This window comes from Podarcis liolepis, assembly GCF_965112155.1.
Source record: "Podarcis liolepis genome assembly, chromosome: 13".
NCBI lineage: Eukaryota > Metazoa > Chordata > Lepidosauria > Squamata > Lacertidae > Podarcis > Podarcis liolepis.
The window spans coordinates 25,003,696-25,029,629 of NC_139573.1; the positions used below are offsets into that span (position 1 = coordinate 25,003,696).

The window sequence follows — 25,934 nt, forward strand, 5'->3', positions numbered from 1 at the left end:
TATAGAATTTCAGAAACCTCTATTATGCCTCCGCATCACCCCTTTTATTTTTATTTTAAAAATGAATTTTCATTGGTTTCCAGCTAAAGGAGAAAAAAACCCTTCAAGCTTTAACCTCCTCTTCTTGGGAGGATATTCCCACCCTGCAATCATTTACCGTATTTTTCGCTCTGTAAGACGCACCAGACCACAAGACTCACCTAGTTTTTGGAGGAGGAAAACAAGAAAAAAATATTCTGAATCTCAGAAGCCAGAACAGCAAGAGGGATTGCTGTGTAGCGAAAGCAGCAATCCCTCTTGCTGTTCTGGCTTCTGGGATAGCTGCACAGCCTGCATTCGCTCCATAAGACGCACACACATTTCCCCTTATTTTTTAGGAGGGAAAAAGTGAGTCTTATAGAGCAAAAAATACGGTAAGTTGCCCTTTACTACATTATTCCCCCCCCCCACCCTCCCTTTTGCCAGCTCTACAATATCCTGTTTTTAGGTTGGATGACTAGAACCGTAAGTAGTATTCCAAACATGACCACATCCTGCAAGGTAGCTCACTATTCAGCACAACTTTGTAAGGTAGGCAGCCTGTTATTTGATTCCATTTTACAGATCGAAGATAGAATCTGAGAGTGGACTTGCACAGAGGCCAGGCAGGGGTTTATTCGCGTAGTCAAAGCCATTAAGGCATAGGGGGGAAAGCCTGTGCAATTTTACTTAGGAGTAAGCCCCACTGAAGTCAGGGTGAATATATACTCGTAGGATTGCATTATAAGCGTCCCTGGTGGTATTCTCGAGGTCGGTTTATGGAGCCTGCATCATCAATTAGACACTGTTTTGAGCACTAAGAGAAAAGAGACAATATTGACAAAAGGGATTGCGATCTGGTCTACAAAATGGGCACATCCACTGCCTTCTTAACTTGGTGTCTCTGAGCTTGCAGCAAGGCGTTTCTCCTAGACCAGCTTATGAAGGGTTAAATAGGTTGATCTTTCTGGGTCCTAGAGCCCCTCCATATCTTTAGAGACAGGGGGAAGGAATAAGGTACGGAGCTTCCTCTCTCTCACAGTCAGCTCTTGGGTCCCCCCCCCCCTTCTTCCCAGCAGCAGCAAAAGCAGCAGATCGAGACAGTAGAAGCCCCCAAGCTGGGCAAAGCAGCAGAGGTGAGTCGATGGGAATTCTGCTCGCGGAGAATTGCAGTTTGCGAGATGTCTGGAAGTTGCGGGCGTCTGCTTTATTTGACTGACAGGGAAGATGTGGCTTCTGCTATAAGGCAGGGTCATTCTTTCAGTGGAGCGATGATCATCAGCTCAAAACATGGGATGCAAATCCACGAGGGACTAGCTGGTACTGATAATCCTTCAACAAACCTTGCTGGAGCTATTTTATGAAGTGCTTTGCAGTCTTTAGCTTGTTCTCTGTCACAACAGCCTTGTGAGATAAGAGTACACTTGTTCCCGTTTTGCAGATGAGGATAACCGAGGATGTGTTTAGTGCCCAGCAGTGCTTTCTAATGCATAAAATAGCCTTCCCTAATCAGAATAGTGCAAACAGAGATTTTGTATCAAGTACTTCACCTGTGGGTTGTAAGTCATTAACAAATCATCATCATCTATTATTTATTCCCCAGCAACTCTGGGCGGCTCCCAACAGATTAAAAACAGAATAAAACATCATATGCATGACTACCAAGAAGCAAGCCTCACTGAGTTCAGTGAGACTTATCCCAGGTTAGTGTTTATAGGATTGCCCTAAGAGATGCTCATGCATGTGTGTTAGCCCACCTTGAGACTGAGAGATGGTTTGTACTTTGTCTGCACAAAGAATTGCTTGTGTGAATGGTCCACTTGCAATGAGCAGTGGGAGAACAGAACACTTTGCTGAGTTACAAGCAGGTAATCACTGGTTGTCTTTGTAGCTGTGTGTTCTGCTGCCCCATTGCTCAAGTGGAGATTAGGGTACCAGATGCAGATCCAGCATCCTGAAGATCAGCTGTGAAGATAGATCTGAAAGTATGTGAACAATGGCAGAAGATGCACAGAAGTCAGAATGAAAGGTGATCAAGATTAAGGCCTGAGTGCCTTAAATAGCTCTTTGCCCATCTGCTCACACCAGAATAGCACAAGCAACAATAACTAACCAAAAATAAAATAAAATTGCACTGGTTCCAGAAACCCGCATTTCTTTATGAATCCTGCTTATTTCAAATCAGTGTTTGAAATGTAGGGTCTCTCAGTAATCTATGTCTTCTCTCTAAGATTATACCAACCATTCTGATTTCTCCGTCGACCATCTCCCCAGGCTCTTGCAGTGTTTAATCCCTCCTATTTCTAGTCCCTGTGTGACATTTTTGCCCCTTCCAGACACAGCTGCCTTCCATTTACTTCAGAGCAACGGCACTGATTTTTCAACATTCCATTCCTAGCCCTTATTCTGTGATATCACAGCAGCTCAGCCAATGGCTAGGAGCGAGGCATGAAGTCAGTGGATAGCTGTGAGCTCACTATGTGTATAAATGTCTGGGTTCTCTTTCCCTCTCTTCACAGGTTCTTAGCGCCTTAGATGGGAATTTTGCTGTGCTCTTGATGGGAGTAGCACTGTTGATGATAAGCCCTGTTCTGTTGAGCACAGTCCTGCCAATTTGGGCATGGGAGTTGAGGAGCTGAGAGCAGCGTCAAGGCCAATGCCAAGGAGACAAAATGGCTGCAGTTGAAGGGAAGCAATAACACTACAGCTCTAACTGCCTTTGAGAGCAACCAGAGGGAAGAATGGAGGAGCCAAACCCAAGACATCCTGAACTGGGGGAAGGGGTAGGCAAGTCTCCTCGGGCTGTCCAGGCTGGGGCAATCAGTGAATTTCTGAGGTGGGCCACACCGCACCATGGTAGGGTTGACAGACAGGAGGGAATGCGCCCTCATGGAGAAGCCCAGTGGCAAGAAATCCTCAAAACGGTACAGTCCTCTCACTCAGGTTGGGCAACTTCCCAGCTGCCAGAGTTGCCACCTTGGGATGACCTGTCTACATTTGAGCGGGTGGTTGATGCTTGTCAGTGGCCACGAGGAGAGGGCATGGCCAAACTTGTGCCGAATCTTGCCGGGGAAGCACAGCAGGCCTTCAATAGCCTAGAAACCCGAGAAAGAGGAGACTATGGGAAGGTAAAAGTTGCCATCCTGCGGGAGGACTTTGTGAACGTGGAGGCCCAGCGCCAGCACTTCCGCCAATTCCGCTACCAGGAGACTGAGGGGCCCCGGGAAGCCTGCAGCCGGTTGCGGGAGCTGTGCCATCGCTGGCTGGAGCCGGAGAGCCGGACGAAGGAGCAGATCCTGGAGCTGCTGATCCTGGAGCAGTTCTTGACGATTCTGCCGAAGGAAATCCAGATTCGAGTCCGAGAGCGCGGACCAGAGACCTGCGCCCAGGCGGTGGCCCTGGCAGAGGGTTTCCTTCTGAGGCAGCAGGAGGGGGGGAAGCGGGGACAACAGGTGAGGTCATTTATTCATGGTGGTCTTAAAGGGATGGGGGTTGGAGGACCGAATTGGAATTTTTCGGGTTGTTGAGTTTTAACGAAGCACTGCTTCCTTAAAACTTTGACATGTGTCAATCATGCGACTATGGTGTCTTAGGATTGGCGGGTGGGTGGTTTCATCTCCTGTCAAAGTTGGCCTGCAGTAGTAGAGGATAGTGAGGGCACTGTGACCTATGGCTGAGAGTTATGACCTCTCACCTGGAAGGCCTCTCCGCTAACTTGACAGCTTGCTGTGACTACCTTGCAGCAGCGTTCAAAATTAGCCACTTGTGACCAAGTGAAGGTGCCTGGGCACCAGGATGGCACCTCCACCATCTGAAGGTGTTTGCCTGCGGATCCTTGGATCGTGACTGTTTTCACACACTAGCAACATATCCTGTAGAATTCTATCTGTTACATTTTATCTGCACAGCCAGAAGGAATTTCAGAAACCAAAAAGTCATATTGAAAAAGACAACTTTCAAGCCATCTGGCCCAAGAATGGCAACCAGGCATTCTGATTTTGCATTCTATTTTGTAACTCTGGCTTAAGGAGCCATTTGGTGCCTGAGTTTCTAACGCTGCCTTGCAGTGAGTAAAATGCACCCTGTACATACTCGGAGGCATATTATAAGGCTGAGCCCTAACACTGACAACAGATGGCTGATCTAATCACAGAATATACTTCGGTTAGAGGGGTCATTTTCCTGCTTCAGCTGAGAGAAATGCTGCTTCCTTGTTTTTATGGCCAAAGTTTTCAAACTGTGGTCTGCATTCAAGCTGCATTCAAGTAGTCTGCAAAAAGTCTGTGGAACAGAGAACAGTATATGTACTTAGCTCTGCATTTGACTAATGTTTTTTCTAATGATGGCGATTAAGACCATTTTCACCTGGACTGGGTTATCAAACAGCCTAATTAAACCCTAATTTAGGGCCCATGATTTTCATAGTTCAGTCTGGTGCAGTCTATAATTCCTCCCCCCAACAATTTACCAGTTTAAAAGGGCTCTTCTCTGTTGCCAGGCCACCATCAAGTCCAAACACAGAAGCAGGATAAATACTGGAGCTAGCCTGAGACTTAAAGCAGACCAAACTTTACACCTAACATCACAGAATTTGTTCACACAAAAAAGCAAGTCTGTGCTTATTGTCATATATATGATATGTGGGGGGTTTGATTTGTAGGACAAAGGTTTATTAAGTGGTCCATCAAGACACTGCCATTTTTGAGTGGTGGGGGTGGGGAGAAGAAGATACTTGAGAACTTCTGTCTTATGGAACAATCCTGAAGCTGTAGAGAACTTTGCAGTTTCTTAGCAAGTCTACAACAGTTATGGAAGTGCATCCACAGTTGCCCAGCAACCACTCACCTGCTATCTCCCAAGCCTTCAAAAGTCTTTTGTTCTGGTCTGTTGTGAGAAGGCAGCAGCAAAGAGATCCAGCAGGGGTCTCAACAGAACTTCATGAAGAAGTTTATGAAGTTGGCTAAGGGAGGGAAAGCTGTAAGCTCTGCAGATGTTGTTGGACTCCAATTCTCATCAGCTGTAGCCAGCAAAGATCAAGGGTCAAGGATGCTGGGAGTTGCTCCCCACTTCTGATCTGGACAGTGGCCAGGACAAGGCAGAAAAGTGATTTCTGGCTGGCTGGCTTGGAATGAGCTTCAAATGGTTGTGTCAGGCTTCACTTTTGTGAGTTTATTGCTTCTCACCACCATCCCATTGTTTGTTTCTCTCTTGATACCACAGAGGATATCAGCCCGTGTAGGCCCAATATTCCTTCTTCACTTCCAGTGTGATTGTTGCTGTTGTTACAGGTATCGGGAACAGCCCAAGAAGGGCCTGCAAATTGCTCTGAAGCTCATCGGCCTCTGGGCAATACTAGGCAAAGGCAAACCTATAAGGAAGTCAGGCAGCAGGACAATGGGAATGCCAGCTCCCCCGGTAAGGAACCACACCATTCCCTACATTATTTCCCCTCCAGTCTTCATTTCATTAAGGGTGTGTTGGTCTGAATGTGGCCCATGCTCATTAACTGCTATCAAGGTGATGGAAAGAATGATGACAGTTCATCTGCAGATGTTCTTGCAGGAAACTGATTATGTTTGACCCATTCTGTGGTGGGAGCCACCACAGAAAAGGCCCATTCTCATCTTGCCACCCTACAGACCTCTCATGAAGTAAGCATACGAAAAAGGGCCTCAGATGATGACGACAGGGTCTGGGTTGGTACTTACCTACCCAACACACCAGAGTATGCATCTGGATTGGCATAGAGGTGGGGGGAAGCTCAGTGGGTCTTTGTGAAAGAAAAATCCTGCATTTAAGGGCAAACCACATGCTTAACATAATACAGTTGGATCCATATGTGGTGAACTGATGCTTGTAGCTAAAATGTGAGCTGGGAAGTCTCTAACTGAAATTACTCTGTGCAAGTTGTGTTGTGGTCTGTCAATCTAAACTTGATTTAAGTCTAGTTACATGCAGGAATTTCTGAATGTTAGATTTTGTGGATGTTTGATAATTTGTCAACATTTTGTATTGTAGCATCTTGAGTACAGTGCAGAATTCTTTGGAGTACATAATTTTTTGTTAGGGTTCAACACAGAGTGTGTATGTGTGTTTGTGTCTACCTAGTCACAGCATTGTATCTGGCTCTTCTTTCCCACTCGACAGGTGCCAAGTTTTTGGGAAGAGCTGGACAGTATTTCCAGTGTCCGGACTGTGGGAAAAGGTTTAGGGGAGAGGAGGAACTCCGAGCTCATGGCGGTATCCACAGGAAAGACCGACCTCATGCCTGTGCTCAGTGTGGGAAAAGATTCACCCGCCCGTCGGGCCTAGCCAAACATTTGAAAACTCATTCAGGGGAGAAACCTTACCACTGTGCCCAGTGCCCAAAAAGCTTCATTCAGATGTCACACCTCACCAGACACCAGAGAATCCATACTGGGGAGAAACCCCACCCTTGTGCCGCATGTGGGAAGCGCTTCAACTGCCCGTCGGACTTGGCCAAGCACCAGCACATCCACACGGGTGAGAAACCCTTCCGTTGTGCCGAGTGCGGGGCAAGGTTTAACCAGTTCTCGCATCTCACAAGACACCAGAGAATTCACACAGGAGAGAAGCCCCACGCCTGTACAGAGTGTGGCGAAACCTTTAGCCAGCGAGCGCATCTTATCAGCCACCAGAGAATCCACACGGGAGAAAGGCCCTACCGCTGCACCTATTGCCAAAAATGTTTTAGCCACCTCTCGGCTCTTACAGTACACAAGAGAATCCACATGGGACAAAGACCTTATGGCTGCCCTGAATGTGGGAAAAGATTCATCGCCTCATCTGCTCTAACCAGGCACCAGAGGACCCACTCAGAAGAAAGGCCCCACACCTGTGATGAGTGTGGCAGGAGGTTCAACCAGCTCTCTCATCTCCACAGGCACCGACGGACCCATTCAGGTGAGAGGCCCCACAGCTGTGAGGAGTGCGGGAAAAGATTCAACCAGCTCTCATCTCTCACCAGACACCAGAAAATCCACACAGGGGAGAAGCCTTATCCCTGTGACGAGTGTGAGAGGAGGTTCGTTCGGCTGGCCGACCTCATCATTCACCAGAGAATCCATACGGGAGAGAAGCCGTACCGTTGCACCGAATGTGGGAGGAGGTTCCGGCAGAGACAAACGCTCGTCAAGCACCAGAGACTTCATCCAATAGTGAATTCATAATCTGTTAACATGAAGCAAAGCAAAGCCTTTCCTGCTTTTGGGTTTATATCCAAGCAATTGAAAGTATAAAACTGGATTTTTTTAAAAAAAAAGAAAAAAGAAAGAAAGATGAGGGAAGACATTTAATTCCAGCATCCCAGTTTCCCCTGTTACTTTATCTACTGCCTCTCTCTGTTCCTCCCAAGGAAACGGATGCAATAGTTTATAAAGCCTTGTTAAAAGAGGATCTTCCAGTAGAATTGTGTCCCCCATCCACAAAATAAATTAAAATTAAAAAGACAGGCATGCATGAAGACACACATGCATGCTGGAAATGGAAGCTGTTGGATTCGGAAGCTACCTTCTGCAGTGTTCCAGTGTTGTGCAGACATTTGGATGAAATAAACAATATGTTATAGGCATGATGAAGATACTTTAGTGTTGGGGAGAATGGATTTCTCCTTAAAGAATTGGAAATATAGAGATCAAAGGGGTTGAATGATCTGAGTCAACTCTTTCAGCATAGATTTTCTGGTACTAAGATGAGCATCTTCTTTTGTTAGCACCATTTTGTCCCTCGACCATCCCCTCTTGCCTTCTTAATATTATGAGGAATGCCACACCATCTCAATTGCTGCTCAGTTGTTGATTTCAGGCAAATCTTTTCCTCCAGCTTAGATGGAACTTCTTATTTTATTTATTTCTTTGAATGTAACAAAGGGCCTTACAGTCTAAATCAACAACCCTCAGGTGGGTCATTATCATACCCACTGAAATAGACAAAGCCTCATGCCCAAGGCCATTGAGGGAGTCCATAGTGGATCTGGAATAGTGGATCGGGGCACTCCAAAAGGTGGCTGGCTCTCTGCATATACTACATTGTACCAGCTCACATTCCCCTCCCTCCCTATTTTCTCATCACACTTTTAGCAGAAGTAAACAAGAAGAAAACAGAGATATGGCACCTTCACAGAATTGTGATCTTTACTTGTTATGTAAATTGCTGTGGTTCCTGTTTTCCAGATAAGAAACTCTTCCTGAGACAGAATGGTTTGTCCAAGGTCTCCCATTGAGGCATGGCAGAGTCAGAGCTCGAGAACAGGACATGCTTGCTTTCTCGATCCATCTTCATAGGTTTTAGCTTGGAGAGGTCAGAATAGAATTAAGGTCTTCTCCAAGGTGTCAGTATTTTGCAGGAGGGGTTCAAGTGTGTATTAAATATTTACTTCTTCGTGCATCCCCTGCCAAAAAAAACCCCCAACAGACTGTTTGCATTTAGAAAGGTGATGGGGAAATGCACTGAAAAGAGGAGTATGAACGAATGATGAATGGGAAGGTGTATACCTGCTGTGAAAGCAAATCAGGATGAATTCAGGATGAGTGCTCATTGTTGTATAACCACCCTGCAAACGAATCAAAATGAATGCTGAATAAGGATTGGGCATAGTCTAACCTCCCTGTAAGTCTTGTGGAAACAAATCATGATGAATACTCAATAAACACGTCACCTGGAGGAGCCCCAGATTTATTTATTTTGTGTGTGTGCCATTACTGCAGCACCTGCATTGTGTCTTTTCTATGGTCTTTCTCAATGAGAGCCTTTCCTCTTAAAGACAGATACTTGGAACTCTCTTGTGCTGTCAAAAGCCAAGTTTGGAGGGGGAATCACAACCGACAGGCCTTTTTCTCTTCTCAAGTAGCATGTAATTTTCAAGAGAGCACCCTGGTCTGAAGAATGAATGACTCTGCCACTTGCTGAACTTGACCGTGTAAGCCAGGGGTAGCCAATGTTGTGCCCCCCAGATGCTGGACACCAACTCATCCCTGGCCATGTTGGCTGGGGCTGATGGGAGCTGGAGGGCACCATGTTGGTTACCCCTGATCTAAGTACTTATATTTCAACTCTTGTTGGGTTTTGTCATTGACTGCAATGCTTGAGGAACGCTCTAAATCTGGAGGTTGAATAGGAGCCTTCAGGTGTACCAAACACATGTTCTGTCACTATTCTTCCTTGTTCTCTCTCAGCCTCCATCCTGTCCTCATATTTACCTCCAAGGCTAGAAGGGAACCTGTTTTGTGAGGGTGGAGAGGGAAGCACTGTTGAAAGAAAAGCCATGAATCTCATCCATGCTTTTTGTTGACCGCTTTGGTCCTCAGATAAGGATATGCTTGGAAAATCCAGTCCACTGGTAGCCTTCCATGTTGTGGCTGCATCTATAAAACTTGTGGGTGAATATGGAACATGGTAAGAATGGAATCTAGCCATTTGGTTGAGATAGAAAGTGGAGACTAAAGAAAGCATTGATACAAGCTTTCTCTTAGGAAGCTAGGAGCCATGATGAGAAACCTGCCCCCCCACCCCCCCACCCCCGCTTTCTAGCCTTGTGGCTTCCCATTGATTCCATGGAGACTGGTGCAATGACTGCAAAAGGCAATGCAAATACAGATTGTGCCAACCAGATCATCATTTCATAGATGGTGGAAGGGATGGTCCTGCTGGCCCCCCAGTACTGCCTTGATCTCATATTGCAACTCCAGCATTCCATTTCTGCAAATTCCTTTTACACACACGCTACAATGGGGCATTGAGAAGATCAGAAATTATCCACAGTGCAAATCCTATAAGGACAAAATATGTTTAGATTGGAGCGGGTGCGAATCAAGTGTTTCAGAGGAAGGTTATTCAAGGCAGACCATGATAGGCATCCTTTGCTTGCCCTCAGCATCTGCTCTGATCCAGCTTCCAGGCCAGAGGATGGGGTTTCTATTCCTGTTAAAAATTATTAGTGGAGATAGGGGCTGGTTCTGGGAATGTATACCTTCTTTCAGATGAGCTGATGCCTTGGTCTGAAACAGTTCTTATGCAAGTCCAAGGAAGTGGCTACCCACCTGTGTACCTGTGTACAAAGTTATCTATAAAAATGCTTTGTAAGCAGCTGGGAAAGGAAGAGGGGAATATCACTTTGCAGTTCTAGGGTTTGATGTGAGGGAAAGATGCAGGCCAAGCTGAAATACAGAATGAGGTAGGGTTGAATTGCCTAGCAATTATGTGAAATCTAAACAATACATCGGGGAAAATACTGGGAACAGTTAAGTATCTTTGTTAGGGGAAACACACAAAAATAGCTTCCTGCATTTCTGTGCTATGATTTTATTAAAGTACAACTTGCCTGATGAGGAGGATTCCTTTTGTGGTGGCTCTCTTCATCCCTATTTACACTCATGTGCAAAGAAAAGCAAAACTTCACACCCAACTACCCATAAAGGAAGCATTTCTCATGTTTCTCTCTGTGTTCCGTCATAGAGCTTCAGTATGCTGATGACAACGTAGTGTGTGCATACTCAGTGGATGACCTCCAAACCATCCTAAATAGCTTCACAGAAGCTTACAAAAAGCTTGGCCTATCGCTCAACATCCAAAAAAACCAAAGTGCTGCACCAACAAGCACAAACAACCCCTCTGCAGCACCACAAATCCAACTCAATGGTGTAACATTGAAAAGTGTCGATCATTTCTCCTACCTGGGCAGTTATCTTTCCACAAGGGCTGACATTGATGCCGAAATCCAGCATTGTCTGAGCTCTGTGAGTGCAGGTTTCTCCTGATTGAAGTGCAAAGTGTTTGAGGACCAGGATATTCGCAGGGAAACCAAAATGCTTGTTTACAAAGCTATTGTACTACCAACCTTACTGTGCTTCTGAAACGTGGACCACTTATAAATGCCATCTCCAACTCCTGGAAAGATTCCATCAATGGTGTCTCCAAAAAATTCTACACATCACTTGGGAAGACAGGCAAACTAATAACAGTGTACTAGAAGAAGCAAAGATCACCAATGTCGAAGCAATGATTCTGTAACATCAACTTCGTTGGACTGGTCACGTTGTGCACATGCCTGATTATCGTCTTCCAAAGAAACTGCTCTATTCCGAACTTAAAAATGGAAAGTGTAATGCTGGTGGTCAACAAAAGAGGTTTAAAGACTCTCCTCAAGCAAATCTTCAAAAATGTAGTATGAACACTGGCAATTGAGAGACACTGACATGTGAGCACTCCAGTTGGAGAACAGCCTTTACCAAAGGTGTCATGGGCTTTGAAGACACTCAAACTCAGGATGAAAGGGAGAAACAAGCTAAAAGGAAGGCACGCTTGGCAAACCCTCACCATGACCTTCACCAACTCCCGCCCGGAAACCTATGTCCCAATTGTGGAAGAACGTGTGGATTCAGAATTGGCCTCCACAGTCACTTACAAACTCACTGTTAAGAGCGTGTTCATGGAAGACAATCTTACTCAGCTACAAGTGGTCGCCGAAGAAGAGATTTTAAGTACTGTATCCTGTGAAAAAAGGCAATAGGAAGCTGCAATTCTGTGCTCATTGACTTGAAAGTAAAAGTAATTAAATTCAGTGGGACTCACGTCTGAGGAAATATGAGCAGGACTAGGCTATAGGTGAATTTTCCTTTAAACCCCACTTTAGGAAATGGCTGTAGTTCTCTGCATTGCCAGCTTGGGGAGCCACAGAACTGGTACATAGCACTCTATACTGTATGTGTGAGAGTAATTTTCTGTTTTTCCTTTTGGTGCACCTGACAGTTGCAGCAGCTGCCTAGTCAGTTTCTTAGGTGGTGCAGCAGTTGCAGACCCTTCAAACATCAAAGCTGACTTGTTGCATAGTTGGCCAAGAATGTGTGAAGGACTTTCCACTGTTGTTGTTGTTGTTGTTGTTGTTGTTGTTGTTGTTGTTGCTGCTGCTGCTGTGGGGGCATTCAGGAGAATTTTAGCAAACCCATTATGATTTACATTTATAACCTGCTTTTTGACCATCTTGAAAGCACCTAAGAAAGGAGAGAGAAACTGGAAAGCAAGTATGATGTGGGCAATAGCAATAGGACTTAGGAGAAATCTGTGTTCAAATTCCTTTATTGTTGTGATGTCCGGTCACCACTTTTCAGCATAATAAATTTACCTCACAGGTTTCTTGTGAGGATAAAAATGGGAAAGGGGGAGACCACATACACCTAAGAACCTTTTTCTAGAAATATTACTTGAGGGAAAGTTGATATGAAAATGTAGAAAAATAAAAACAGAACATTAATTCTGAATCCTAAAGTAAATTAAATTATTACACAGTAAGGAAATAATTAAATTTTTCAGCTTTGGTAGGCTCAGTGTGTTTGTATAGCTAATGTATGCATATATAGTCACAGCTTCAGCCTCCAAAAACAGCCAATGAGGTTCTTCTTGCAGGCTTCCCATAGGCCTCTGTGATAACCAGATGCCTGACTACGTAGATAAGTTTTTAATGTTATAACCGTGTTCCTAATGACAGATCTCCTTTGGAAGCTTGTTTCACTTTATGTTATCCATGTTTTTGTATACGTAACCACTAAACAGTGGTTTCATTTTCAATACGGTCAAGCACTAAGGATACTTTAGTGTTTTCCTAGAAATGCTACAAGTGCTCAGATTCCAGTAATACAATACTGTGAGGTCAGCCAGTATTTTTAATCCCAACAGTGCAGATGAGGGGGGCCTGAGAGTCTGAGCCCTGTCTGAGGCCACACAGCAAGTTCTGATTGACCTGAAATTCAAACTGGGATCTCATGCTCTGAATAACTATTGCTAGAAGCAGAGGCTAGAGCACATTGTGAACACAGTGGTGGTTTTAGCAAAATCATCATCATCATCATCATCAACAACTCACAACGTGCCACATAAAGTCACTGGTTTATCTTGGTCTATACATGACTCTAAAACTCCAGCTCAAAATACCAGCTGAGTGTTGATCCCCTCATTACTGTGCCAGGATAATGACCAACAGAAAGCACCCTTGCCAAGGTAAACAGCGCCCAAGTCTGCAGCTGTTGCCTAGAGGTTCATTAGGCAGGAATGTGCCACCCGCCAGCTGGTTGGGCTCCAGGGCAGCAAGACTGACGGTTAAGGAGGATCAGTCATGGAATGGAACAATGGGCATCATAAAGGGTCCAGTTCCTGACCCACCATGGACCCCCCCCCCCGGGATCTTTGGCTATGGCAATGGAACAATCTTGACTCTAAAGGAGCAAAAGTGTTTATAGGGAGGGGGTTGCCATGGCTGCAGGCCCCAGAGATGACTGGCCTGGATAGTTCACAGGTCGGTGACCAACCTGGGTGAGTTTAAGTAACCCACATCAAAGATGGAAGAGGTGAGGCAATATTAATCAAATGGAGTTATAAACCTCCTGATTAATTAGGCACGGTGGTATCAATCTGGGAGGTTTCTGACAAGGCTCACACCCTAAGGTGCAGCTCAGAGCTCAGGAAAGTCTTCAATTCGGTTAGGAAGATGTTATACACTGCCCACCAAGACGCTTCGTCAAATAACAAAAAAGAACCCTATTTTCCATACTTTGGGCAAGACCCAAACATACACACTGGATTGTGATGTGGTAGACCGTTGTGGGGGGTTTTTAGGTGTCTTGCTTGTTCACATGTAAAGTGGTGCAGGTGGGGAGGGGGTTCAGTCCTACTTTTCTAGAAAAAGAGGTGCTGAAACTCACCATTAACACCTGCCTCATTCTCTTAGAATGGCAATGGCACCCATCTGAGAGGTGCCAGAACTGAATCCCAGCAAATTCCAGCTGAAAAAAAAGCCCCCCACTGGGAGAGAGGAGCTAAATTTCTCTCTTCCTGCATATTACCTTTCCACTGTTGGTTGTTTCAGGCACTTTGCTCCCTTTCCCACCTCCATTAACTGAAGAAAGGGAGAAAACACCTGGAACAACTGACTTTGAGGTGCTAAGATGCAAGAGGGGGAAAGGTTTAGTGCACGGATGGCTGGTGCTCAGTCTGTGGGGTGTTTGTTGGACTATGGCTCCCATCATCCCTCCTGACCACTGGCCATAATCGCTTGGTCTGATGGGACATGGAGCCCAACAACATTTAGAGCAGGCTTCCTCAACCTCAGCCCTCCAGATGTTTTGAGACTACAATTCCCAGCATCCCTGACCACCGGTCCTGCTAGCTAGGGATCATGGGAGTTGTAGGCCAAAAACATCTGGAGGGCCAAGGTTGAGGAAGCCTGATTTAGAGGGCCATTGGATCCCTACCTGGGTTCAATGGATTTCTCCTCCAAGCTTTTACTGTAAAAACAGCAGCAGCATCAACAGCCTTGATATGTGAATGACGTCCCTTTCATGCGTAATTTTACATACTGAAGTTGGCACTGGAGGGGTAAAATTTCCAATTCCCTCTTGAATCTGCCCCCTGAAGCAACTGTTGTACTTTCCTTCCATTAGTTTCCATAACACCATTACTTAATGGTATTATGGATGGGAGGGGGAGAATGCTCTGTTGATGGCAATGTGTTTTACTTCACTTACTCCAAATTGCCTCGTGAGGGGTAAGATAATGTTCTTTGAATGCTCGTAAGCCTGTCCTGCTGCATATGAGGGAGCTGTTTCTGAGCAGGGCTCTGGACTTCTGCCCCCAAATCCTGCCCTGACAGCACATCTGACAAGCCCCACTAAGGAGGAGAAATTACTGGTACTTGCCTTTTTCTAGCATTATGCTCCCAGACAGGCAGTAGTGCCTGCTGAAAAAGCTGAGCTCTGCACACCAGGAGAACTTTTCCTCTGCTCCTCTCTTTGCCCCCTTCTCTCCAAGAGCACTAAAGAATTTCAGCGAGTGACTCTCTATGGAAACCCAGACCAAACAAACAGCGCACTGCCCACCTGCCTGTGTAAGCCCCCCCAGCCCTTCCCCAGAGGGAGTTTATTGCATTTGTACATCAGTAAGCCACCACTGGCAAAGGGCAAGCCACACGCTAGGCAAAGGCTGCCAAGGAATAAGCAAAGGTCAGGACAAAAATCTGTTCAGGGAAAATATACATATCAGCAGGCCCTTTTGCAGAAGGCTTCCTGTTGATGCACATCAGGTAAATAGATCTGGTGAGAAGGGGTACTCAATTCTAAGCTTTCAGGGTTCATCCTCAAAATTGCTTAACAGTGGCTGTGTACGCATCAAAGTGTTGATGTACACATCAGTCACACGGATCCAATTTTTCTGCATGAGCTTTTGTGCATGTTCATCTACACATGAATGTTTTCAGTTGAACACTATCTCCATGTTTCCCATTAACCACAGGAGCAAACTCCCAGGGGCCAAGAGGTCTTTGGCCTCCCTAATAAAATATTTGAGGGGGCTGGGCCCCCCAGAGTTGATGGGCATTGCCATTCAAATGGTGTGTATGCACTGTCTTTTGTGATCAATTATGCTGGGCATGGCTTACCTGACCCCTCTCCCAATATTTTATTCAAGTTGGCACTCCTGCCATCCATGCTAGTAGGTAGACCTTGATGGGATATATTTGTGCAGATATATTGTGTGAAAAGCAACTGCATAGTTGCCATATAACATCACCAGCCTTATTCTTCACTACGCAAAGTAGCCCTTAACTGTCTAGGTTTTTGTATGGCCTGGTATTTGATGGGCAATGGCTATTCCAATCTTATGGAATGTGTCACACCCAGATGACTTGTGTGGAGCTGGAAAGGAACACTTTGTGCAATTTGAATTTAGCCAGGGGAAAGCAGCACTGCTAAAAAGTACTAGGCTGGCAAAAACAGTGCTTCTTTGGGGCTAGCGTTGCCAGCCTTTGTGACTGCATTCTTATTTATTTTATATACCATTTATATGCCCAAATGCCCGTAAGTGGTTTACAACTATAAACATAATTAAAATGCACAAGAACATTAAAACATCTTGCTTGCATGTTCAGCCTGTGAAGAAATAGATATTGCAATATGTTGTCCTCTAGTGGAAACTATCTTTGTCAAAGCTACCTTAGAACTTCCCATGCCTTGCGGAAGTGAGAAATGTGAAGAAATTGGGTGATGTTTTTTGGTATATAATATTGGTATATATTCATATACCAAAAATATAATATAATATAATATAATATAATAACATAACATAACATAACATAACATAACATAACATAACATAACATAACATAACATAACATAACACATAACAAACATAACATAACATAACATAACATAACATAACATAACATAACATAACATAACATAACATAACATAACATAACATAACAATAGTTATAAACCACCAACTCAGAAAAAATATCAAGGTAGTAAATAAAATCATAAAATACAGAATGACCAACACCGAATCAAATTACGTGCAGGTCTCACTTTCTGAATGCTTGCTATGCGAAAATTCACTTATCCGAACACAAGGCATTAGTACCCAAACCTTACCATACACACCACCAATTCAGATACCCAAACAGCTGAATCGCTTACTTGTTTGTGCTTTGCTGGTCAGTGGCAGCCATTTTCAGGCTTAAACCAGGCAGGGAGGAAGTGGGAAGAGATCAGACAAATCAGCTTTCCCTTTGTCTCTCATTTGATGGTTGGCTGCAGCTGTTTCAGAAAGAAACCATGGAGGGAGTGAGGAAGGATATTGGACAAATCACAAAATAGAAATGTTACTATAGGAAAGAATGGAAATTGTCAGCTCATTAAGCAAACCACTTGCCTAATGAACAATTTCCTGGGAATGCATTGTGCTTGGAAAGTGGGACCCTTGTGTCAATAATATGAAACAGAAATGGGCAGATCAGGATTCTTTTGATGATCCTTAGATGTTTCTGATTCACAAACAATTGGTGATAGCAATCCATTTTTCTTCCTCCTTGTGCCTCAATATTATAAAAATGTAAGAATGTATTTCTGAAGCCCCCATTGGATGATTTGTAGTGTCACACGACACCCCTGGATTTGCACAAAGCCAGGGAGGGATAGAGGAGCAAAAATGAAGGCAGGTTGTACAACACTAATGGCCATGGCATGGGAGCAGGAAGGGATGGAAACTGAGAGGGGGGAAATGGTGGCTTGAAACAATGGCAGAGGTTTGACTAAAGTGAGAGTGGAGAAACACCGAGCACAACAGGAGTTTGAATAAAGCAGGAAGAAATGGAGGGGGAAATGGCAATACTAAATGGCAGAGGCTTGAGTAGAGCAAGCAAGGGTGATACTGAGGGAAAGAGATGGCAGTTTAAAACAAGGTTTGAGCAAGAAGGGAGTTGCGAAAGACTCTGCTGTGTTAGTTTTTTGGTTTTAGTTTTTAAGCCTCAGTGTCTCTCCATCCCTGCTTTTCTCAATCTTTTGCATTATTTAAGTACAGTGAGATTGTGGGAGGAGCCCCAATCTCACTGGGAAAAGGAAAAGGAACTCATAGAAGCCTGTAGCTTTAAGAAAATGCCAAGAAAAAGCTTAGAAACTGCCAAAAAAGCTTTTGTTATGCAAGCACCCTTTCCCATGGGAAGAGAAGAAGCTAACATTTTTTATCACAGAACATACGCAGCTATACGCGTAGGTTCAACAAAGCACAATTGATTTTGCTATAAAAATGTAACACAATGTTTCTATATGGAGGCCATATATATGAGAGCAAAACAGCTGGTGCTTATGCTAAGCTTGCGCAAGCGCACTAACATGAAATGTATCCAACAACTAGAATGAGGTAATCGGAAAATGTTTCTATGCATATGATTGGAGAAAATTGAAATGTTTTCTGTAAAAACTTATATCCCCCCCAGGCCGCGGAGTCACGGTTGTAGCTTTTGCGGAACGATCCGGCTGTAACCTATTGCTTGGAAAGTAATAAATCAATGGACTCTTTATCTCCTCCTGGCTCCTGAGTTTTATTGGTCTCAGACCTAGGAGTTTTTAATAGCCTTTGAGGGCTTGCAACAAGATGAAAGAGACCTTGAAAGATTGGAAGGCTGTTTTAAATTTCTACTTCTTCTATTCCACAGCTCTCAAATATTCCATAGTACAATCCCATAATCATATATTTCACTTCTGGTATCATGTGTTGTCTTCAGCATGAAGTTCCAGCTTCAGTGTAGTAATTTAGAACAGATACTTTGTCAACAAGCAAACACCCATATATGTCCAACATCCATCAACTGGACTTAACATTTTCTAACTGAATAAGCTAACTGACAGGATTGCTCTTAACTAAGATTCTATTCATTCTATTCTAATCATCTTAAAGATTCAGTGACTTATATCAGCATGGGGTGGGATGCCCAAAGGGAGTTGCAGAATATGAGAGGAGGAGGAGGAGGCATGGAAATTGAGGGTGGTCTGTGCGCAAGGCAGACTTAAAAAAAGCAGGAAGAGCTAGGGAATGGGGGCAAAGGTAATTGCGTGTGTGTGAGCCTGTGTGCATGCACACAAATGGGACTGCACAACTCTGGAAGGTGTGGAAATGAGAGCTCTCTATGTGCAAGGGAGAGTTGAGGCAAGTAAGGAGGGTCGAGAAAAAATAATGAATGAGGGTGCAAAGCAGGTTGCAAAAAAAGGAAAGAGCAGGATGCATGTGATTGGGTCTGAAGATGGAAACAGGGGCATGAAGGGGTCTGCAGAACAGGAAAGGAAGGTGGCTTCATAAATAGGTGGAAGAGAAAAGGGTGTTTAGTACAGTGGTACCTCAGGTTAAGTACTTAATTCGTTCCGGAGGTCCATTCTTAACCTGAAACTGTTCTTAACCTGAAGCACCACTTTAGCTAATGGGGCCTCCTGCTGCTGCCGCGCCGCTGGAGCACAATTTCTGTTCTCATCCTGAAGCAAAGTTCTTAACCCGAGGTACTATTTCTGGGTTAGCGGAGCCTGTAACCTGAAGCATATGTAACCCGAGGTACCACTGTAGTTGCAATGGGTGGGAGAAGGTAGATGCAGGGTGGTTTTTGTGCAGGGGGGGTGTGCACAAAAGGAAGAAGGGAAGAGGCATGGGCATGGAGGTGAAGGGGAAAATGGGTACAAAACGAGACTGCAGAATTGAAAAGTGGCTTTGGAAATGGGGTTGGGCAAGTGCAAAGCAAGGGAAGGGAAGCTCTAGGGGTTTGGTGTGGGAGGAATGCTGGGAGTTAGTGAGCAGAGTGAGCTGGTGCACAGCCCCTAGTAAGTTATATATTATCTCTCAGGCTTAGTGCTTGTCACCAATAATTATTATTTGGTTTGATGTGCTCTGGAATGGGTTGTAGGTTGAGGCTGGGGCAGCGACCAGCTGCCTGGCAAGTTATGAAAAGATGGATCTCTAAGGGCACAGTGGCCTTTCTTCTCTGGCCTGATACACTTTGTCTCATCAAAGCTCAGCCACCACCGGGCCTTTGAAGAGTGAGAAGAGAGAAGCACTTCTTTCCAGGAACATCTGGGACACATAGACATATGCGTAGCAGCAGCTGGGCAAGCGTAGGTAAAAATAACCTTGTTAAGTGGCTGCTAATCCTGCCCCATGGAACTGCCTGGACTCCAGAGCCCTGACCTTTTGGGGCAGAGAAGAGATGAGAGGGGGTGGCTTGGCCGCCTTCCCTATTTATGCAACTGGACTGAACCAGATGGGAAGTGGCTGCTATAAAAGGCTCTATGAGGATCTCCACGTGGCAGGTCCCAAACAGACAGACAGACAGCAAGTCAGTCAACAAAACACTCTGAAAGGAAGAAGCACAAGTGTCCCAGCGCCATTGTGGCAGGTAAGTGTGTGTCTTACAGGCCTGGCAGGTAGGTAAGCCTAAAGGTTTAGAGTGCTGTTTGCAATTCCTGTAACTGTAATTCAGGTGCAAAACTGACAGGCTAGGAAGTGCATTTGACTGTATAATCAGAAGCATGTTCCACTGAATTCAAGACTTACTCCTATGCATGAGATTGCAACCTAAGTATCTTTCTCTTGCTTTATACCCTGCACCAAGGGAGGAAGACATATAGAGCCACTTGCAGAAAAATGTATTTTTTATAGGCACTGCTATTTTTCTAGAAAATGAGGTGCTGGAACTCACCATGAATGTCTCCCTTGTTCTCGAAAGGTGTTGGAACTGAATTCTGGTGAGTTCCAGCTGAAGAGGGAAAAAAGCCCTGATTATAGGAATGCTTTTGTGTTGTGTGAAGCTAAAACATCCTTAAGTTATTCCCCACCCCCGCCATCCCAGTCCTCAGTTTCGTCTAACATAAGAGGTATTAAGACTGAAACACAGCTGCCTGTTAATCAAACTCTCTGCCCCCTAGGTGTTTCCCCCAGATCCCAAATATGTGAGCATTGGTTGTAGTTGCTCTGTGAACAAAAGCACTCTGCACACTGTTAGAGGTGCTCCTTTCTTTACACTCTCCAAGTCAGAACTCCAGCATCATAAACCTTTTTGCAATCATCCCTCATCTGGCACAGGACTCTGCACTGAGTCTCATTTTGTGACTTGTTCCACCAGAGTTGGGCAGCATCTGGCTGTCCTTCAGAGGCAGCTGATGCAAAGCCCAATACCTGGGGTGTCTGGTTATGTAAACACTCTGGTGTCATCATTTCTGATTCCGTGCCAAAAAATGGAATCATTGCTCTCACATGGCAATACATGCTGTTTCGGAATGACCAAGGCGTAGCAGGAGCAAGGAAGTGTGGAGAGGGAAAACATCATGTTGGGTAACAAATGACCCCACTTTCCATAGGAAGGAAGGAACCATCTGCAGTAGTGAGATAACATAATTACGGTTGCCTTGCGCTGTCTGAACCTATCAAGGTGAATGGGCAATTGTGCAGTCTTTATAGTGTTGCTTTTCCCCCTGCGTTATGCAGTATGGTCCAGTTTCATGAGAGTTTTGCACAGTCTGTTTCATGGAAATGGCTATTCCTAGATCTACTGTTTATTTCGGAAGGCACAGGAACATTGCCTCTCCAAGTATATCTTTCTTATTGGGCCTTTTGCCTTCAATGCAGAAGGGTGACCCCATCCCAGTTCCTGCTATGCATTTTAGTCACCTGGCACCCACAAAAAAGTGTACATGCAGAAGGGTACATTGGCAGTTGGTGAGTGGTCTTTTTGCATTTACTCCAAGTCTCTTCTGTCTCTCCTCCTGAACAGCCATGAAGCTTGTCTCTGGAGACATCGCAAAACGACTTGAAGAGATGGTGTTGTTGACTTCTCAGAACCTGCCCCAGGTGGAGGTGGCTACGAGTTACACTGTCCTCCGAGAGCTTGGCAGTGGCTCCTATGGGCATGTGCTGATGGCAGTCCACCAACGCCAAGGTAGGTCAGAACCCAAGAGGATGGAGAGGCAGAGAAGGCTACAAAACAGATCACTGAACCTATGAGAGAACTTAGGTGTAAGATATGTGTGTAAATTAGTCCTTGTTATTCTACTTGAAGGGGTTGAGAAGGTTCTTCTAGATTGTTGGTGAAGTGGCCGTTAGAAAGTGTCAGTTGAATAGATTTCTGGGGTGAGAGTGGAGACTCCATCTAAAGAGAGTTAACAGGATCCTTTCTGAGGAGAACAGAACTCATCCGTTCCTAGCTCTGGGAAGCTTGCATTCTACTCTGAAGAAATGTAGATCTGTCTGTCTCCTGAAAAAGAACAAATACCAACATCTCTTTGATTTTCAAGTATTGGGATGGACCCTAACTATAGTTGCAATTATACTCTATTCCTGTACTTGCTTACATCATTGGGATTTATTTCTGGTACTGAGTAGACATACAGTGGTACCTCGGGTTACATACGCTTCAGGTTAAAGACTCCGCTAACCCAGAAATAGTGCTTCAAGTTAAGAACTTTGCTTCAGGATAAGAACAGAAATCATGCTCTGGCGGCACGGCGGCAGCAGGAGGCCCCATTAGCTAAAGTGGTGCTTCAGGTTAAGAACAGTTTCAGGTTAAGAATGGACCTTCGGAAAGAATTAAGTACTTAACCCGAGGTACCACTGTATATAGGATTGCTCTGTAGATCCTTCTAAAATCAATGGGAAATGAAGTCATGGTTTAATTCTCTGGTTGAAATAAGTTATACTGGATCTAAAGTAGCATCATTTAAATCGATAGCATATTATTGTTTTGTTGAAAAGAATTGTGTTCGCTTTTGCACCACAAGAGCAAAATGTGAGACTAGCTTGTTTGATGTGGAATGTCCTTGGGGGGCACTCAAATCCTTTATATTTTCTCCTCTTTCAGGGGCCAAGGGTCTCTTGGCTGCCTCCTGATTGCCATTGTTTTGTGGGAGGGATCCAAGCACATTTCATAAATTTAGTTTGGCACATTTAGGTGGACTGAAGCACTCTGTTGCCCTAGCACTATAAATCCACTTTAAATAAGAAACAGACTTTTTCCCACTAAGAAAGTGGCAGGGAAGAACATTGGAGAGTGTAGAATAAAAGAACAGTTAATGGGAAGGCTGATAAGGACTCCATAAGCAAATCAAGATGAATGCAGAGTAATTGCTCATTGTCCTATAACAGCCCTGCAAACAAATCAGCACAAATGCTTAATACGTAAAGATCAGACATAGTCTAACCTCCGTGTAAGCTTTGTGTCAGCAAATCAGGATGAATGTTTAATAAACTGGTCATCTGGAGGAACCCCTTATCTTCTCTCTTGCAGGAACACCCATGGCACTGAAATTCGTACACAAGAAGGCTACAGAATTGCTAGATTTCGTGAATGAATACTGCATTGCGCTGACTTTGGGGGCTCATCCCTGCATTGCCACTGCCCTTGGGATTGCTTTCCAGACCCCCAAACACTACGTCTTTGCACAGGAGTTGGCTTTGGCCAGGGACCTCTTCTCGCTCATGGTGCCACAGGTAACAAACTCACCAGGCATGGACACAGACCACTTATGCCTTCTGTAGTTGGCAGCTTCCCACCCCATTCCATGCTTTTCAAAAAGTTATGGTGGGGGAGAAAGATGTGAGAGAATGGAGTTTCTTTGCTTGTATGCTCCTTTCCCCGCTACTCCCAAGTCATTTCAAATCATGGAATAGTACCAAGCTGGTTTTCACTGCCAGGACCACCTGCAGTAATAAGATTGCCTATGAGTTGCAGCAGATTACTCTGTTGGTTAAATCTGCATATAGGTCAAAACAATATCTCTGAAGCGAGAAGCATGCTGTCTTTAGTTTTCAGCAGAAAACATCTTTTAATAAGAGGCATTCCTCCTGCATGAGACGGGACAAAGCTTCTTCGGATATGGTACTCACCATATGTAGTTTTTATAAACACTTGTATTTTTTGCATTTTTAAAAAAGTCTTCTGCTTGTTTAATCAAGTTAGCTTTTTAGTCAAAGGTACAGTTGAGCTTTCTAACTACTCTTCATGCTTGAGAAATTAGAAACATATTTTAAAAGCTTCCCTGCATGCTTTTTTTTTTATGTGACACCAAACGCAATACTTACAACACATGATCACAGAAACACAGGATACAGCCAGCCTTACAAGTGCATATGCACTATTTTCTTCCTCATCGGCTCCTTTTCAAGTTGCTTTCTGGAAAGCTGCCTGAGAGCGAGTGCTTCAAAAGACTAGATAGAGTGCATCCACTCATCTGAGCTGAATGGAAGTTGTTAATGCAAAGGGGATCAATCATGAACCTCAAAAGAAGACCCCAAGCATTGTTGTTGTTGTTCAGTCATTTAGTCGTGTCCGACTCTTCGTGACCCCATGGACCAGAGCACGCCAGGCACTTCTGTCTTCCACTGCCTCCCGCAGTTTGGTCAAACTCATGCTGGTAGCTTCGAGAACACTGTCCAACCATCTCGTCCTCTATCGTCCCCTTCTTCTTGTGCCCTCAATCTTTCCCAACATCAGGGTCTTTTCCAGGGAGTCTTCTCTTCTCATGATGTGGCCAAAGTATTAGAGCCTCAGCTTCAGGATCTGTCCTTCCAGTGAGCACTCAGGGCATATAACTGCCCTAAGACTTCCTACAATATAATCTCTCCCTGCTTGAACACACTAGAGAATGGGGTTGGGCAATATATCATCCAAAACCAGTTTGAATATATATTGTGATATTAGTTCCATAATTTTTGACCTGAAAATATATTGTGAAACATGATGTGTTTGTGTGCTAGGCAAAAATCACGATGTGGGAAAACCCATGATGCCAGCCAATGCCTCTACATACATTTCAGACACTGTGAGATATCACGTTGAAAACCAGGTATCCCTCAGCCCTACTCTTTATTTCTACATAGTTTCATCCTTATTTCAGACATTATGATATATTGGTATATCACAATATTTAGCTGGTGATATATCATGATGTTGAAAACCAGTTAGCGCCCAGCCCTACCAGAGAACTGAGGAATGGAGCTTGGAGGTGTTTCTCTCTACCTTCAGGGAATTTGTGTAGCTGCAAACGTGACTTTCAACTCTCCCTTTCTTCCTCCAGGTTGGTGTGCCTGAGCAGCGGGTCAAGCGCTGCGCCCTGCAGCTTGCCAGTGCCCTTGAATACATGGAAACGAAGGGGCTGGTGCACCGCGACGTCAAGCCAGAGAACGTGCTGCTGTGTGACCCCGAGTGCCGCCGCATCAAGCTGACCGACTTTGGGCTGAGTTGCCCGCGAGGCCGGGCCATTGAGGCTTTGCCAGAGAGCCTGCCATACACAGCCCCCGAGTTGAGCACGCTGGGCCCCAAAGCTCGTTTGGAGGCCCAGCCCAGCCTTGACACATGGTCCCTGGGAGTGCTGCTCTTCTGCGTGCTAACCGGCTACTTCCCCTGGCTCACAGCTGTACCCACTGACCAGTACTACCGCAGCTTTGTCTGCTGGCATCGCAGCCCCCGCTTTTCCCCACGTCCACCCCATTGGGGGCGTTTTACTCCCCAGGCATTGGAGATGCTGCGGGGACTGTTGATGCCCAATGCGGCTCAGCGTAGCCCAGCCAAGGAGGTGATGAATTATATCAAAGTGCCTTGGTTGCTCCCAGAGGCCCAGAGCTGTGTTCGGCCTAGCAGAGATCTTCTTAGCACCAGCCGGCGCTGCTAATAATCTAGGCCATATGTGTGAAGCAGGGAGGGGTGGCACCAATTCCAAACCTAGCCTTAGCTGTTGAGGGACCAAAGACACCATGCACATCACCAAACCAAAACACCTCATTGTTCCTGAGGGCAAAGAAAAAGCACAGTCAGCTAGGGAAACAGAAAAAAAAGACTGTTATCCTCAGAAAACAGAGCAAGCTGCCAGAGGGCAGGGCAGGAAAAACTTTAGGGAATCATTCCTCTCCCACATATGTGATTTTCATCTTAGGAGGGTCGCTCTCCAGTCCTGATCCTGGATCAGAGATTCAAAAGACTTGATTTCAGTCCCTCCTGGGTCAATAACCGGCCACTACATTGAATGGAAAGGAACCAAATAGACTTACATCTAAAAGGCAATGAAACCTTGGTGTCTGTCACTCACCCTGAATTAGACGAACTGGGGGTGGACAAAAATTATGTGTGACTGGATTGGGAATGAGGGGCCAACAACAATGGTCAGATTTTCGAGACTTCTGTATGGTTGTCAATCATGGTGACCACAAAGTCTGTTGATGTGACAGTGGACATTGATGAGCAGTTAACGCTGCTCTTTGTGCTCTTTCCAGCCACCATGGATGGAACCATGGATGGACTGTCTCTTGACAAGTCATATCCAATGGAGAGAGAGAGTGAGGCAGAAGAGATGTAAGAAGCAATTTGATCTTTGACTGGCAGTTGGAGGTCTAGAATTGATGTTGCTGTGGGTCTAGCAATGTTTTGCTGGAAAGCCACACAGAGCGGCTGGGGCAACCCAGATAGATAGGTGACATCTAATTAAAAGCATTAGTAGTAGTAGTATTGCCTGCCTATATGCTTGTTTATATGCTGCTGTAATACCCATTCAACTTGTACATTTGTAAATAAAGAGATTATATTATGAAAACATTGCATATAGTCGGTG

The 25,934-nt window shown here is 44.9% G+C and overlaps 2 protein-coding genes and 1 long non-coding RNA gene across 11 annotated transcripts; 2 read left to right on the forward strand and 1 right to left on the reverse strand.

Moving 5' to 3' along the window:
- Positions 1–17: 17 nt before the first annotated feature.
- Positions 18–8,703, forward strand: LOC310691005 (uncharacterized protein). 8 transcript variants are annotated; one of them, XM_083470579.1, is made up of 8 exons: positions 18–158; positions 419–570; positions 1,095–1,154; positions 1,622–1,721; positions 1,910–2,047; positions 2,538–3,470; positions 5,307–5,433; positions 6,166–8,703. In XM_083470579.1, exons 6-8 carry the CDS (start codon positions 2,760–2,762, stop codon positions 7,206–7,208), a joined length of 1,881 nt encoding a protein of 626 aa, XP_083326705.1. In that variant the 5' UTR covers positions 18–158; positions 419–570; positions 1,095–1,154; positions 1,622–1,721; positions 1,910–2,047; positions 2,538–2,759; the 3' UTR covers positions 7,209–8,703. The 8 variants fall into 8 exon arrangements, with proteins under 8 accessions (XP_083326705.1, XP_083326706.1, XP_083326702.1 ...); XM_083470580.1 differs by having other exon boundaries at positions 1,098–1,154; XM_083470576.1 differs by having other exon boundaries at positions 419–1,154.
- LOC310691120 lies at positions 8,158–21,529 on the reverse strand. Its single transcript, XR_014518334.1, has 5 exons — positions 21,389–21,529; positions 20,039–20,095; positions 16,497–16,616; positions 9,645–9,806; positions 8,158–9,409 (listed from the first exon to the last, which is right to left on the reverse strand). It is a non-coding gene; the product is annotated as an uncharacterized lncRNA (long non-coding RNA).
- On the forward strand, positions 19,505–25,916 carry LOC310691038 (serine/threonine-protein kinase SBK1-like). Of its 2 annotated transcripts, XM_083470632.1 has the most exons (4): positions 19,505–19,735; positions 21,110–21,274; positions 22,619–22,821; positions 24,408–25,916. In XM_083470632.1, exons 2-4 carry the CDS (start codon positions 21,112–21,114, stop codon positions 24,999–25,001), a joined length of 960 nt encoding a protein of 319 aa, XP_083326758.1. In that variant the 5' UTR covers positions 19,505–19,735; positions 21,110–21,111; the 3' UTR covers positions 25,002–25,916. The 2 variants fall into 2 exon arrangements, with proteins under 2 accessions (XP_083326758.1, XP_083326759.1); XM_083470633.1 differs by lacking the exons at positions 19,505–19,735; positions 21,110–21,274 and adding an exon at positions 21,616–21,727 and having other exon boundaries at positions 21,956–22,821.
- The last annotated feature ends 18 nt before the right edge of the window (positions 25,917–25,934 follow it).